Source organism: Brachycentrus maculatus, unplaced genomic scaffold, assembly GCF_059751285.1.
Source record: "Brachycentrus maculatus isolate JH-2025_06_01 unplaced genomic scaffold, ASM5975128v1 h1tg001148l, whole genome shotgun sequence".
Lineage (NCBI taxonomy): Eukaryota > Metazoa > Arthropoda > Insecta > Trichoptera > Brachycentridae > Brachycentrus > Brachycentrus maculatus.
In genome coordinates this window covers 86,872-104,090 of record NW_028281841.1, presented here as the reverse complement: position 1 = coordinate 104,090, position 17,219 = coordinate 86,872, and the positions used below count along the sequence as shown (strand labels likewise).

Genomic DNA, 17,219 nt, shown 5'->3' with positions numbered 1-17,219 from the left:
AAAGTATGTGAACGCGAATACTAGGTTTAATTTAGCACCATAAGGGATTAATATCAAGAATCTTATTGATATCTCATCAGAGACTAAAGTTATTGTAATGCCAAATGGAAAATTCAATGTTGAGTTATCAATAAACACTTTGATAGAAATCCCTTTTAAAATTTTATACTTATAATGCCAGACTACTAAAAAAATGGGTTCATGTTGACCATTTATTTTTCTATAGAAAGTATGAGAAAGCGAATACAATATTTAATTTAGTACCATTAGGGATTAATGTCAAGAATCTTATTGGTATCTCATCAGAGGCAAAAGTTATTACATATTTATCGTTACTGTAGACACTTGGTAGAATTCTATATTGAATTGTTGGGTAATATATCCAAAATTAAACAAGCATATTGGATTGAATCCTACATTTATTTATGTATGTTATTTATTTATGTTAATACGTGACGCGTTTCGTCTTATTAAGACATTTTCAAACACTGACTAAAACTATTTGAAAATGTCCTTATATACTAACAATAATTGGTATTATTAAGTCTAGGAGTACATATGATGGTGGGTATTTCGGTGGGTAATGTGGATTTCGATGAATGTTATGATAAGCAATGTAGTTAAATGTCAATTAGGGTATATGAATATAATTTGTATGAATTTAAAATTAATATGATATTCCGAACAATTATGTATCTACAAGAATTTATAATATAAATTTATTACATATATATACATGCACATACATAGATACATATACATACACATATTTATACATATATATATATATATATATATATATATATATATATATATATATATATATATATATATATATATACATATATATATATATATATTTATATATATATACATATAAATATATATATATATATATATATATATATATATATATATATATATATATATATATATATATATATATATATATATATATATATATATATATGTATATATATAAATATATATATATATATATATATATATATATATATATATATATATATATATATATATATATATATATATATATATATGTATATATATATATATATATATATAAATATATATATATATATATATATATATATATATATATATATATATATATATATATATTATATATATATATATATATATATATATATATATATTTATATTTATATATATATTTATATATATATAAATATATATATATATATATATATATATATATATATATATATATATATATATATATATATATATATTTATATATATATATATATGTATATATATATATGTATATATATATATATATACATAATGTATATATATATATACACATATACACAAAATTATATTTAAGTAGATAATAATTAAAGAAAACACTTCGTTTTTTACCACTTGAGTTTAATTATAGACTACATGTTTCAGAAGCTAAACTTCCATCATTCAGGTCTGTATAATAACTAAAATATAAAATATAAAATTGTTCTATAAATAAGGATAGGGGGAAAGTAAGGGGAAGGGGTTAGTCAAGGAACGGAGTTTGAAAACAAAGGAAAAATTGAAAGCAATGGCGAAGAATTTTGAAACAATATATTATTTAATAAATTATTATTAGAATTCAGGTTTTTTTGTATTTCTAAATTTTCAAGATAATTCATAATTTGGCCTTTATATGGAACAAGGTGTAATAATTTTAATTTATGGGAGTGAAATGAGTGATTAGTATCTATTATATGATTTGCAAATTCCGAAAAATAATTACTAACAAGACCGCTTTGATGTTCTTTGATTCTAATCTTTAAATTTCTCGCAGTTTGGCCAATATATTTTCTATCACAATCTCCACACGAAATTTCATAAACACCACTTTTTTGTAATAAATCAATTTTAGATTTTGAGTTATCGAGGATTTTATGTAAATTATTATTTGTATAATATGCAGGTTGGATATGGGAGGGTAAGATTTTCGAAATATTTTTAGTTATTGAACCCGTATATAAAATTTTTCGCCAAGATTTATTTTTTATTGAATCATTATTAGGTGCTGAATATATGTATTTTTTGGTAAAATTATTTTTAATTTTATTTTTTAACATTTTATCTATTAGCGCGCAATTATACCCGTTGTTTTTTGCTATTAGTTTAATTGTGTTTAATTCACGATTATAATTTGAGTTACTGAGGGGGATATTAATTAGTCTATTTAATAATGAATGGAAACTGGCCATTTTATGTGAAATGGGATGAATGGAATCAGCTGGAATGACTGTGTCAGTGTGTGTTGGTTTACGATATATATTAAAATCTAATTTATTATTTATAACTTTAATCGATAAATCAAGAAAATTTAGGGTATTATCGTCATTTTTTTCCATGGTAAATTTAATATTATTATGTAAAGTGTTGATGTGGGTAAGGAATGAATCTAATTGTCTATCAGTCCCAATAAAAATACAAAAAATGTCATCAACGTACCTAAACCATCTAAAAATACATGTTTTTACAATAGGATGATTAGAATTTAATAATTCTGTCTCAAAATCATTAAGGAACATATCAGCTAATACTGGCGAAAGAGGAGAACCCATTGGGAGTCCGTCTCGTTGTTCATAAATTAAGCTATTAAATTCAAAATAATTTTGAGAAGTACAAATATCATAAATTCTAGTCATTTCTTTTACATACAAATCATCTAAGTCTGAATCACATAATAGTTTCATAAAAACACTTTTGGCATCATCTATTGGGACGTTTGTGAATAAATTTACAATATCAAATGAAATAATTTTAGCATTAGAAGGAATATTTAAATATTTAGTTTTCTCAATAAATTCCAAAGTATTCTTTATGCTATATGTTGGTGAAAAAATTTTATGACATATAATTAAATGATTTAGTAATTTACAAAGTTTATAATTTGGCGCACTCACGTATGATACAACTGGTCTAATTGGAACATTTATTTTGTGTAATTTAGGTAACCCGTATAATCTTGGAATTTGGGGATTTTTATTAATAATAAAATCTTTAATATTATCAACAATGATAGTAGGGCAACGTTTAAGTACTTCTTTTAATTTCGTTTGATATTTAATCGTTGGGTCTTTTTTCAAAATTTCAAATTTTTCACTATCCAAAAACTCTTTACATTTGTTTATGTAATCAGTTTGATTTAAAATGACAATGCTATTTCCTTTATCTGATCTAGTAAAAATAAGTTCTTTATCATTTAAAGTCCGTTTTATATTGTTAACCAAAACACTTTCATTGTTCACATTCTTCTTTACTTTCGGTATGTTCTTAAATAAATCAGCACATCGATGTTTTAGAGATGGAGATTCTTTCCAAAGAGCAGCCTCTGTATCCACTGCTAATTGAATTAAGGGTTTTTCACTTGCATTTTGAATATTGTATTTCAAACCTTTTCTCAAAAGGTTCATTTCGTTATCAGGAAAATTATGTTGCGAAAGATTTACTACACGATCACTAAATTTATGGTTCGATGAATTTACACAGTCAAATTTAGTTTGGGTGGATTGATTTTCAATAAGTAATTTCAGTTTTTTATCTAATTTAATCTTCTTTTGAAATGCTGCAATACTTGCGAAATATCGTACCTTATCATCAAAGATATCCCATTCAATAGGGTGTAATATATGGGTTAATTCACAATGCAGATATTTTAAAAGAATTTTTATATTATTTCGTACAATAAAACAGATAATAATAATATATAAAATAAAATGATAAAATAGATAAAATGTTAAAAATTAAATTAAAAATAATTTTACCAAAAAATACATATATTCAGCACCTAATAATGATTCAATAAAAAATAAATCTTGGCGAAAAATTTTATATACGGGTTCAATAACTAAAAATATTTCGAAAATCTTACCCTCCCATATCCAACCTGCATATTATACAAATAATAATTTACATAAAATCCTCGATAACTCAAAATCTAAAATTGATTTATTACAAAAAAGTGGTGTTTATGAAATTTCGTGTGGAGATTGTGATAGAAAATATATTGGCCAAACTGCGAGAAATTTAAAGATTAGAATCAAAGAACATCAAAGCGGTCTTGTTAGTAATTATTTTTCGGAATTTGCAAATCATATAATAGATACTAATCACTCATTTCACTCCCATAAATTAAAATTATTACACCTTGTTCCATATAAAGGCCAAATTATGAATTATCTTGAAAATTTAGAAATACAAAAAAACCTGAATTCTAATAATAATTTATTAAATAATATATTGTTTCAAAATTCTTCGCCATTGCTTTCAATTTTTCCTTTGTTTTCAAACTCCGTTCCTTGACTAACCCCTTCCCCTTACTTTCCCCCTATCCTTATTTATAGAACAATTTTATATTTTATATTTTAGTTATTATACAGACCTGAATGATGGAAGTTTAGCTTCTGAAACATGTAGTCTATAATTAAACTCAAGTGGTAAAAAACGAAGTGTTTTTTTTCTTTAATTATTGTAACATGTCTTACCACAAAGTTAATGCCGAAACAATAAATAAAATAAGTAGATAATGTTGTTGTTTATTTTTTATATTATATATTATAAATATTAGTCAAAGGGAAAATTCTATGTTGAGTTATCAATAAACACAGTGATAGTGTAACCCGTTTTTATGAAAAACTTGTCAAATTTGGTTAAATATTTTTCAAAATTTATTTTTAGACCACAACAGACCTTAATAATGGGTGCACCATAAAGCACACTGGAACATCTGCGTCCGCCCCGCTTGCTGCGGGGATAATAGCGCTGGCACTGGAGGCAAAGTAAGCGTGAACAAATATTCTTTATATCGCTTACATATTCACTCTCCATATGACATGTGGTCACCACAACTCGCCTTTATGCTGAAATATTCGCAATCATGTTAAAAACACCGTGGCTTGTGTCCGACGCATCATGACGTATGGAATGGAAAGTAGAGCGGACAACGTTGCGCTTAGAGTGTCAGAAATGAAGACTCTAAGAAGCATATCAGGCAAGAGTCTTCGAGATAGAATAAGAAATGCCAGGATCAGGAAAATATGCGACATCGAAGATGTCGTTAGGAGAATGGAACCATCCAGACTCCCCCACATCGCACTGTACGGCCAACCCCATGACCACCAAAGAGATGGGTCGATAGCTGAGAATCAACATCGTAGGAGGCTGATCCTTCTTAAAAACAGGCCATAAGACCTACAATAAGATGAAGAAAAAGATTATAAAAACAAATATTTATCATATTAAAATGTAATGTGTTTTCATCATACATTCTAAAACTACTTATTTTTCAGCCAAAACCTTACTTGGCGCGATATTCAACACCTCATCGTTTGGACCTCTGAATATATGCCCTTAGCGAACAACATCGGATGGCAAATGAATGGGTAAAAATATTTTAATATCACCATTGAATATAATAATTTGGAAACTTCATAAAATTAAACAACTTTTTCTTAACCACTTTTTTTTATTATTAGTACACTTTAACCAACCGGTTTCGACAAGAAACTTGCCATCGTCAGAACGTATTGTGTGTGGAAGTTTTTGGTATGGGAATGTAATTAAGTATGAGTTTTAGAATTTAATAAACCCTGATGATGACAACGTTCTTGTCGAAACCGGTTGGTTTAAGTGTATTTATAATAAAGAAGCAGTTAAAACAAAGTTGTTTAATTTTATAAAGATTATAAAATGTGCCACAAAGTATCTGCGAAAAACATTCAAGAAATAAAAATTAGGCTTTATCACCCATAAATATTTAAGCTTTGTAATTACTACCTTAAAGTATTACACTCTCACAAATTATTGTACAATTATTCAAAGGGTATGTCGATAATTATTAAGTCCACGTCCCTTTTCCGAACTGTCAAAATAAGACTCGCCATCAAATGAATTTTCCATCTATAGGTCTCATTAATGGCAATATTCGAAACCTATATCCAGGCCTTCCTAACGTGATTATGTAATTAATTAGAGCTGAACTTTGGCGAGTTTGATATTTGCCAACGCAAATAATGAATCTCTTTTTCTTTCAGGGCCGGATTTAGATTTGATGAAAGGTTCGGATTTGGGCTAATGAATGCCTTTGCATTAGTTACTGCGGCTAAAAATTGGAATAATGTGCCAGAAAAATCCATTTGCAAAGTTTTAGCCACGGATAAGTAAGTCAATTGATTTTTTGTTTTTAATGTGCTGAATATATTACATAGAAAAAATTAAAAATTAAATATACTTTAAAAGAAAAAAGTTTTATATCAATGTTTAAAATATACTTTGACTACAACTACTCATTTGTTGTGTAGTATTTTTTTAATTCTGAAATCGACAAAAAAAATCGAAAAACCTTATCAATGCATCCAATATAAACATAGTGAAACTCATCTCATTTTCTGAATATCATACATTAATTTTAAGTAGAGTCTGGTAGAATCATCGACAATTAAACACCTTGGATGTCAATATATATATATTACAGATGTATTATAATACTCTCCATATCATTCATCGTTTTTGTGTAATACTACTTTTAAAATTTAACTTTGTGACTATCATTCCACCACCAATGATAAGGAAAGTATTATATAACCATACCACAAAGTTAGCGATGCTACAAAAAAGGTGTATTTACTTGACACAAAGCATTTATCTTTTTTTTTACTCTCTCTCTCTCTACACGATACATATCATTTATACTATATACGAGTATAAATAATATTAATCATCTTAATGTCGGTGTTACTTAATTTTATAATTAAATTTTTCGTTAGCAAATTAACACCACGAGGCAACATTTTTTGAACCGGATATCCTTATATTTTCAGCATCAACGCTTCGCTGGTCTACAATTCAATTTATCGAACATCGTTTGAAAGCAGTGGATGTTCGGGCGCAGGAAACGAAGTTAACTTTTTAGAACATTTGGAACTCAAAGTAAACATCCTGTACAGTATAAGGGGTGTTCTGGAAGCGTACTTGACCTCCCCCCAGGGTGAGTTTTATTTATTGTCTGAAAGGGTGAAATACGACTGTAAAGAACTAAAGGTAATATTACGTTTGACCATTTTCAGAAAAACTGAATTCGACCTGATTTAAGGATATGACTTGTCAAAACCTTGAATTAGATCGAGCGGTCATATTTTACGAGTTATATAAATTATAATATAACAGTTATTAGTTTCTACTTGCCGAGTATTATTTTTCATTTATATTACACTCTTATACAGATGGTGTTACCAAAAATATATTAATAGTTTAAAAAACAATTAAATAGGTACTTAAATAAATAAAACACTCATCTTATCATTCATCGACCACTTTGTGTAATACGACTTTAATTCTATGAAAGTGGTATTACACAAAGTGAACGATGAATGATAAAGACAGTGTTATATTACCATACCACAAAGCTAACAATGATTTTAATAAACAAAATATAAAATAAATATCTTCATAAAATGTAAGTGCACTTATAACTTTTGTATGGTGATTGATATCAGCCATTTTCCCTCCTCGACTGATATACGGGGATTGGTTACATGAAGATATTTCAGTACAGTGCATTATGGGCACGCAACTTAAAAAATTGGTTTCTTACTAAATATAAATAATATTGATTTTTTATGGGTGCTTCAATAGGGACTAATAATTTTCATTTTATTTTTTGACATCTCATCAAAGATGAAGAAGAATATGGAAGTCTGGGCATTTACGGGGCTTACGACCGTCATAGGCTGGTTTAAGTGATCACTTTACACACGTGTAACATTCACCAATTCTACCCATTATTGACAACCACACTACTCAAATTCTTGGAAGTTTCTTTATATATGAACCAATTTAGAAACCTTGTTCATGAATCACTAGAACTTCACTAGAGACATCTATTGGTGAGATGTAAAGAAGCTTTTTATTAAGCAGAAACTCTTATATTAGTATGTGAGATCCGAATCCTGGATTATAATCACACACATGAGAAACGCCAGAAAATACCATTTTCATTTTTATTATTAAGCTTATAATTTGACCAGATAATTTATTGCTTTAAAAGCTTCTTTACATCTCACCAATAGATGTCTCTAGTGAAGTTCTAGTGATTCATGAACAATGTTTCTAAATTGGTTCATATATAAAGAAACTTCCAAGAATTTGAGTAGTGTGGTTGTCAATAATGGGTAGAATTGGTGAATGTTACACGTGTGTAAAGTGATCACTTAAACCAGCCTATGACGGTCGTAAGCCCCGTAAATGCCCAGACTTCCATATTCTTCTTCATCTTTGATGAGATGTCAAAAAATAATATGAAAATAACTCCTGTAATTGGAGATAATCCAGATTTTGTGAACAAGTATTTGGACACACTCAAAATGTTGTAACTAATAATTTTATTTAATACTAAGGAAATAAGGATTTTTGAGTATCCTAAAGCTTATTACCTGGCACCGACTAGCATTATTTATTACTTTAAGCACTTTGCAACATTCACGATTTAACACATTCACATTCACGAAAAAAATAAAAACTCAAACAGAATTCTCTTAAGAATACCGATATTTTTTACCTTTTTTCTATCTTTCATCATTCGAATAAAAACATCCACTATTCGGATAGTAACTTTTTGTGCGTACATAAATCGATCAAATGGTCATTAACGTCTAATAGAATCCTCAAACTATTTCAAAATAAACGGGAAGGTTTTTTAATGTAGTACTCAATCGAATTAACATCGATGAACTAATTCATTACCTAATGGAGTGGTCAGTTGGTAAACAATTTACCGGTAAGAATAAACTATTTAATTCAGGTGATGATAAAACAACAATTTTATCTGAATTAAATTCAATCGTTTTTTTTTTAAATTAGGCATATGAATGAATGTAATAAATAAAAACATTGTAAACGGTAGTCAAATAAATACTGTTTTTTTTCCTTTATATATAAACCAACTAATGTCCTTTATTTTAGACCTTAGATACAAATTCATATTATGACTGCGAATGGCGACAAACATGTTATTTTCTTTCTTTTTTAATCCGTATCTGCCCTTAATGCCTCGCCTTTAAAAAAATGTTTAAAAAATTTATAAAAATATTGTATTAACAAGTATTTCGGCTCAACACAGGCTATGCATTAAGAGCCGTAATACAATTAATTTTAAAAAATGGTGCAATGGCACTGAAACATACTAATGCAGAATTATTTCGATCGTTTATTATATGAAGGCCGAGTGTGCTTCAGATATTAGTCCAAGTTGACATTAACAAAATATTACAGTGATAAATCACATACATTTAATTTGACTTCCATGGAAATCAAACAAACGTGCTGATTGATGACTAGATGAGTACAAAATCAGAATATTTATTGCTGAAAAAATGAAAATAAAATTTATACTCATTGCATTGTAAAAATAAACTTTAACGAATAAATTAAAAAGATGATTTGTATGGAATCTTAAACGGATAAGTTTCAATAAAATAACGTTAATAAATCTGGTGGATTAGCGTAATGAAAAATATGGTACATTTTTTTACAATTTTAGTTTTTCCCTTGTTCCCCCCTTATGTACATAAATTCTGGAATTATTGCTCTTTCATTACGATTATATTCCAAAACAAAATTAATCCTAATATCCTGGGAAATCTTTTTCGCGATAAGATATCACACGAAGAAAACGTATTGTTCGGTAAGTTGTAGAGCAAACAATAGGGGGAAATAAAGTGTTTTTCTTGAAATCCTAAGCTTTGGTTCATTATTCCGCATCAAATATTGATCAAATCAATAAACACTACTCTTTTTCATGTGTTATATTTCATTGCTCGTAAAAATATCTGTATGTATACATATGAATGTATACAAGGTAAGTTTTGATAAAGAAGCAGTTAGATTTGAAACCGGTATACATTATAATTGAGTTATAATAAGTATATAATAATGTATTCTAGTGATTCTTAAACAAAGTTACATTTTCATATTATTTTTTTGAGATCTCATCAAAGATGAAGAAGAATATGGAAGTCTGGGTATTTACGGGGCTGACGACCGTCATAGGCTGGTTTAAGTGATCACTTTACATACGTGTAACATTCACCAATTCTACCCATTATTGACAACCACACTATTCAAATTCTTGGAAGTTCTATATATATGAACCAATTTAGAAACCTTGTTCTTGAATTACTAGAACTTCACTAGAGACATCTATTGGTGAGATGTAAAGAAGCTTTTTATTAAGCAGAAACTATTATCTTTGATGAGATGTCAAAAAAATAATATGAAAATAACTCCTGTTATTGGACATAATCCAGATTTTGTGAACAAGTATTTGGACACACTCAAAATGTTGTAAAGTTACATTTTAATTATAAAATGAAAAATCACAAAGTTAGGTCTTCAAATATAAATTAGAAAGTAATCTACTTTATTCAATGAAAGTTATTTCAATCATAAATTGTAAAGGCATTGCAGCTTTATGCGTTGATAGTACTGCCGATAGTAGAGAAAACATGCTGAATGAATGAATTTACAACATTTTGAGTGTATCCAAATACTTGTTCACAAATCTGGATTATCTCCAATTATAGGAGTTGATTTTCATATTATTATTTGACATCTCATCAAAGATGAAGAAGAATATGGAAGTCTGGAAATTTACGGGGCTGACGACCATCATAGGCAGGTTTAAGTGATCACTTTACACACGTGTAACATTAACCAATTCTACCCATTATTGACAACCACACTACTCAAATTCTCGGAAATTCTGTAAATGAACCAATTTAGAAACGTTGTTCTTGAATCACTAAAACTTCACTAGAGACATCTATTGGTCGTCAGCCCCATAAATGCCCAGACTTCCATATTCTTCTTCATCTTTGATGAGATGTCAAAAAATAAAATGAATGAATGTTGACAAAACTAAAGTTATGGTTTTTGAAAGAGATAAATGTAGATCTGGATGTAAAATACAGTAAACCCCGCTACAATGTTGAGATGTGTACCCCTTTATCTAAGGGAATGTTATATGGGGTAATGTTTTTTACTGTAATTTAACATTTAAAATTAAAATACAATTTAAAATCACTAACCCGTTTATAACTTCCCCTCCGATAACGTGGTACATATCTCAACGTTATAGGGGAGTTTACTGTAGTAGTAAATCGGGAACAGGTGGATGATTAAGTATATTTGAGATGTTTTCTAAGGTAATTAATATATAGAAAGTGAATGCAAGGAACAGAGTGAATGGTGCACTGAAATCAGTTAAAGCGAAACAGAAAATGATGACGACCTAAAACGGTATTTTAAACAAAAAAACTCAACTATGTCAAAAGTTACCTGGGTTTAAAGAAAATGAAATTGCGTTTTATCCTTTATTGGGCCTAAATATTTTCCCTTTTTTGTTCCTACAAGATAATGCAATATTTCAGGAACAAGGCTGCCTGTACTAAGTCAGAGGAAGTTCGACCACTCCCCCAGGGGATTCACTAACTGGAAATTTATGTCAGTCGGTACTTGGGGAGAGGACCCTAGAGGAACATGGACACTCGAGATCCTGGATCAGGTAACGTGCGCTTTATTTGTAGCCAAATTACGATAATTATTTACAAGAAACAGCGGAAGGCTGCGAGGTTATTCCGTGAGAGTGAAATTAGAGTAAAAATGATTACTTCTGCCGTGAAAGGTTACTCACCCCCCCAATCTACTTTCGTAAGTTTTGTTACAAATAACGGCAGGTTTCCGTAATAAGATATTTGGTTTATACTACCATGCTTTTAGAACAAAATTAGAAATGTTAAATTTAGGGGTTAATTTCCTTAGAAGCAGCTAGAAAGAGCGGCTGACGCACCTGTATCGCGTTATCAAATGAATTGCTATAACCAAATTAATTAATTGTTGTTCTCCTTCTTCTTCTGTGCATGTCGTGTCAGGTCCTTTTAACGTCAACTTTTACTTGAGAGTAATTGTCCTTGTTTTGGTCAGTTCTAAACAGCATATCGACGGTCCTGATCTCGCCAAATCTCATAAATTCCGGAGCCAACAGATCTGTCTCTTACCCTCACCTCGTCGAACTTCTATTTTGCCTTTTATGATTAGGTGTAATAGCTCGTACTTTTCTCCTCTTTTCACATGCTCTGGATAGGACACCTTCTGGATCTAGATATCAGTCAGGAATTGTCACCCCAATCTTGCTCTTTGGAGCATATTTGCGTTTCTGACATGGAATGCGTAGCTTTCTATGATTTAGCCACATTTCAAATGCCTCTTATCCGTTCATAGTGGTGATCTTGAGGGTTCAGTTGTTATTCTTGCTTTATTAATTAATTATCGATCACCAAAAAAAATATTTTATCCTATGATTGAAATGCTTTTAGCATAAAATTAGAAATCTAACATTAAGGGGTCATGTTCCTTAGAAGCAGCTAACTAGAGCATCGGGCACACCTTTCTCTTATTAACGAATGAGTTGCTATGACTAGGTCCATTAATAAGCGTAATTTGTAGTTCTTGCTTAATTAAATCGTAGAGCTGCCTATAATTAGATAGACAAAGAAATGAAGATGATTGACACCCTTTGATTGCCATCCTTTTTAGTACATAATTAGAAAACGAATGTTTTGGAGTCAAATATTTAAGAAGCAGCTAAAAAAGAGCGACCCATATCGCATAAACAAATGAGTTGCTATGACTAAGTTTTAAAACAAACGCCTACTAACAAGCAAGTCATTACAATAGTTATTAAAATGTAAATTCAACCAAAAATTTTAGGCAAAATGATAAAAATAATAGGCGAAATACAAAATAATCATGTTTCCTAAATTCGCTTTGAAAATTTGTTAATTTGAAGAAAAAAATATGTGTTTGGAATAGAGCCGCAAACAACTTTATGTCTTAACACACATGATTTACCGCTCCATCCACAATTTCTCACACAAACTTCGATAAACTATGAACTTCAGTTTCCCGGGCTTAAAACATAAACTCCAAAACAAAATTTTCTTTGTTCTATATTCGTGTTAAATCTGCTCTCATGAAAATTAACTTTCAGCTCTTCGCCTGAAACTTCTGAAATCTAAGTTATGTCAAAAAATCTTTTCATCAAATAATTAATTGAAACTTTTGAAGGGTTATAATAAAGTACTCCGGTTGAAGAAAAAACTTTATACCTGCCTTTCAAAAACTCAGATATAAAGCAAGTTTTGGGGGAATGAAAGACCTGCATAATTTCAAACTCTATCACAATCTTTTAATCATATTTAAATAATAATAATAATTTGGACTGAAAATGAGAGAATGGTGAATGATTGATTGGCAGAGGACGATATGGTATAACATGGGCTATAGTTCCTGTACGGGCTGAAAATGATCTCTGAAAACCAAGTGGAGTGGAGGAAAAAATGCAGAGCTTTGCTCCCAACCAATCTCTTGGTTGGAGAAAAGAAAAGCTTACGCTCAACACTTTAATCACACTCTCTTTATCATTGTTCACTTTGTGTAATACCACTAAAACATTTAAGTGGTATTACACAAAATGAGCAATTTATGACAAGGAGAGTACTAAATTACTTTACCACAACGTTAACAAGTCTTTTAAAATACAAAATACTTTAATAGTTTACTCCATGGATACTTTTCTTCGAGTTTCCTAGAATTTTTCACTCATAAATTACATGAGATTGAAGCAACATTAATCATTAATAGCAAACCCACTAACAATAAAGGATAGGTTTTAAAATATAATGTTGGAGCTTTATTAGAAACATGATAAGCATGTTGCTTATGATGAATAAATTTTCAGCAACACTTGGACGTTAGGTTATATTTAAAAAAAAAACTCAGCGTACAGTGTCGGATACCACTTCAATTTTGGGGAACAGTAATATTATGGGTAGTTTATCTACTTTAATACAGGTTTAAACACACAAATAAACAAAGTAACGTTGATAATATAGGTAGTAATAAGTTTTATCGATTTCTGTGTGTAACATACGTACATTAATATATTTATTCACATATTACATTAAAACTATTACTTCAATTTAAAATGAAATAAATTTTAATAACCTTGAAATAATATGTCATAGTTCAGTTCAATTACATTAATTAATACTGTCATAACTACTGGTATAAAATATGTATGAATACGGAGTTTTCCAGGAATTGAATTCTGAACTAATGCGTTATTTAATGACATTTTTAATGGTACGTGAAACGGCATTTAAACGTTTGATTTATTTTCAAATGGAATTTTCATTATTATTTGAACACATTATTTCAAATTATTTATGGCTGAATAACCGTTGATATTAATTTAATTTTTCCTCATTACTTTATTCCTAAGAGAGTTATATAATCATAATAATCGCAGAAAATAAAAGGTGGTTATGATATATTTTGAAAAGCAAATGCTACAAAATATGTCTTTTAAATAACCAATTATCAATAAATTCTTTATCTATGTTGAGATTTTTATACATTTTATGTTAATATTTATTTCATATTATCTTGGATACCTTAATAGCAGGACAGGTCACCTTACCTTCAAGAAATTAACACTTTAGTCAGCACTACGCCTATCGTATGCAGTAGTTTGCGCTATTGAGTGCTGATAAGGGTCAGAAGAATAAATAAATAAAAAAACATAAATATTCAATACATCATTTTTATACTAACTAGGCATTAAACAATGTATCAAAAAAAAATTGTATGAACAATATCCATCCCATATTTTTACTGTATCAATATCTACAACAACAACAAAAAACTCGGCTAATTTTTGGGATACTAGGTAAAACATTTTTTTTTTTTTTTTTTTCATAGATACATAGATTTTTTACTAAATGTATAACGGCTCTTTAGGCATGGCCTGTGTTGAACCGAAATACTTACATGTTAATACATTTTTTTATTAGATTATATACATTACATACAATAGATACAATAACAATTTACAGTATAAAGGTTTTACAATAAAATTATTACACCTGAACTTTGATTAATTCACTTTGTAAACTTGTCCCTTCCAATGAGAAAAAAATAAAGGTTTAACGTATGTAAATACAATATGTTTATTTTAATTTCATTAATTTTCTTGTTTTTTAGGTGGGCCCCTCTGATAATTTTGGAAAAGTAGGACCATTAACACTTATCCTTCATGGTACAAAAATTAAGCCCAATCACCTCAAAAACGGGCCGAGAATCTACAATACCGATTACCAATCATTTGACAAATGGGATAGCGAGAATGCGCCACCCTCAACCCCTGTAAAACAAATGGACGAAAACAATATTGCAAATTACCCAGACAGCACTAACAATTTATTGAATGGCATTAATAAAATGGACGAAAAAGATAACAATTATCAAAATAATGGATTGTTACTCAGTAAAATTTTGGAACTGCTAAATCCGGATATCTCGAAAAATGGTGGGGGATATTTATTGAAGAATTATGATAACTCTATTCCGGATGATATATTCGATGAAGACAGAGTATTAAACCGAGTTCATCATCAAAACTCGAGGATTTACGATGAAGTGAAGTATAATGATGATGAAACATATCTTAAAACGCTTACTGCTTAATAATTCTATTTTTCCATAATTAATGAAACATTTAATATCTAATTCATTGTAAAAGAATTTTGAAAATGTATCCTTATAAAGCTTTTTAAATATTATACATACTTTATTTAAAGTATTGTAATCATATAAGCATGTGTTATATAATACGCAACATAATATTGCAATTATTTGAATAATTATAATCAAACACAAATAAACAAATCATTCAGATCGAAATATTAAATGGTGTTTTAATTTTTCTTAAATAAAACTACTTTATGTATTTAAAATGTATTAGATTCAATAAGTATAGAAATGTTGTTCGATATAAAAATATTATTTAATATTCAAATGTCATTTTAATGATAATGGACATTGTACACAAGCTATGTAATACAAGTAAAGAATATGCCGAAAAATATAATATTAAGATTTTAAAATATTATATTAAAAATTATGATTACGGTAATCAAGACGACAAATGAAAATCCTATTAAAGTAGAATAAACCTTAAGGTAGACGAGAAATAAAGCAATTCTGAACCGTTACTTGTTTTTAGACCCAAAATTAATTACAACTTCACAAACCATCGGAAACAAAATTTGTTCTCCGAATTCAAACAGATTTATTATTCTTTGATTATGAATGTTGAGATTCGCGGTGATCTTATAATGCGAAAAATTTAATTATCTTTTCAAAGTCAATATTTGAAGTAATTTTCCAATTTATAAGTTTTATTCTGATATTTGTGTTTTGATGCGTGTCGTTCTTTTCATATATCGTAGTCATACAGGAGAAAGTGACCAAGTGTACTTTTTACAAAAACGTGATCATTGACTATGTGATATCTTACTAGCTTTTATATATATATATATATATATATATATATATATATATATATATATATATATATATATATATATATATATATATATATATATATATATATATATATATATATATATATATATATATATATATATATATATATATATATATATATATATATATATATATATATATATATATATATATATATATATATATATATATATATATATATATATATATATATATATATATATATATATATATATATATATATATATATATATATATATATATATATATATATATATATATATATATATATATATATATATATATATATATATATATATATATATATATATATATATATATATATATATATATATATATATATATATATATATATATATATATATATATATATATATATATATATATATTTATATACATATATATATATATATATATATATATATATATATATATATATATATATATATATATATTATATATATATATATATATATATTTATATATAAATATATATATATATATATATATATATATATATATATATATATATATATATATATATATATATATATATACATATATATATATATATATATATATATATATATATATATATGTATATATATATTTATATATAAATATATATATATATAAATATATATATATATATATATATATATATATATATATATATATATATATATATATATATATATATATATATATATATATATATATATATATATATATATATATAT

The 17,219-nt window shown here is 27.5% G+C and overlaps 1 protein-coding gene across 1 annotated transcript in view; it reads left to right on the top strand.

Annotated features, from left to right (window-relative positions):
- The window catches only part of LOC148299441 (neuroendocrine convertase 1-like), a 31,483-nt gene extending 15,753 nt beyond the window's left edge, over window positions 1–15,730 (top strand). The window contains exons 9-14 of the mRNA XM_088276088.1: window positions 4,717–4,817; window positions 5,328–5,420; window positions 6,072–6,197; window positions 6,858–7,024; window positions 11,463–11,596; window positions 15,136–15,730. Coding sequence (XP_088132214.1) covers window positions 4,717–4,817; window positions 5,328–5,420; window positions 6,072–6,197; window positions 6,858–7,024; window positions 11,463–11,596; window positions 15,136–15,618 — 1,104 coding nt within the window. The 3' untranslated portion in view covers window positions 15,619–15,730. The remainder of the gene's footprint in view (window positions 1–4,716; window positions 4,818–5,327; window positions 5,421–6,071; window positions 6,198–6,857; window positions 7,025–11,462; window positions 11,597–15,135) is intronic.
- The last annotated feature ends 1,489 nt before the right edge of the window (window positions 15,731–17,219 follow it).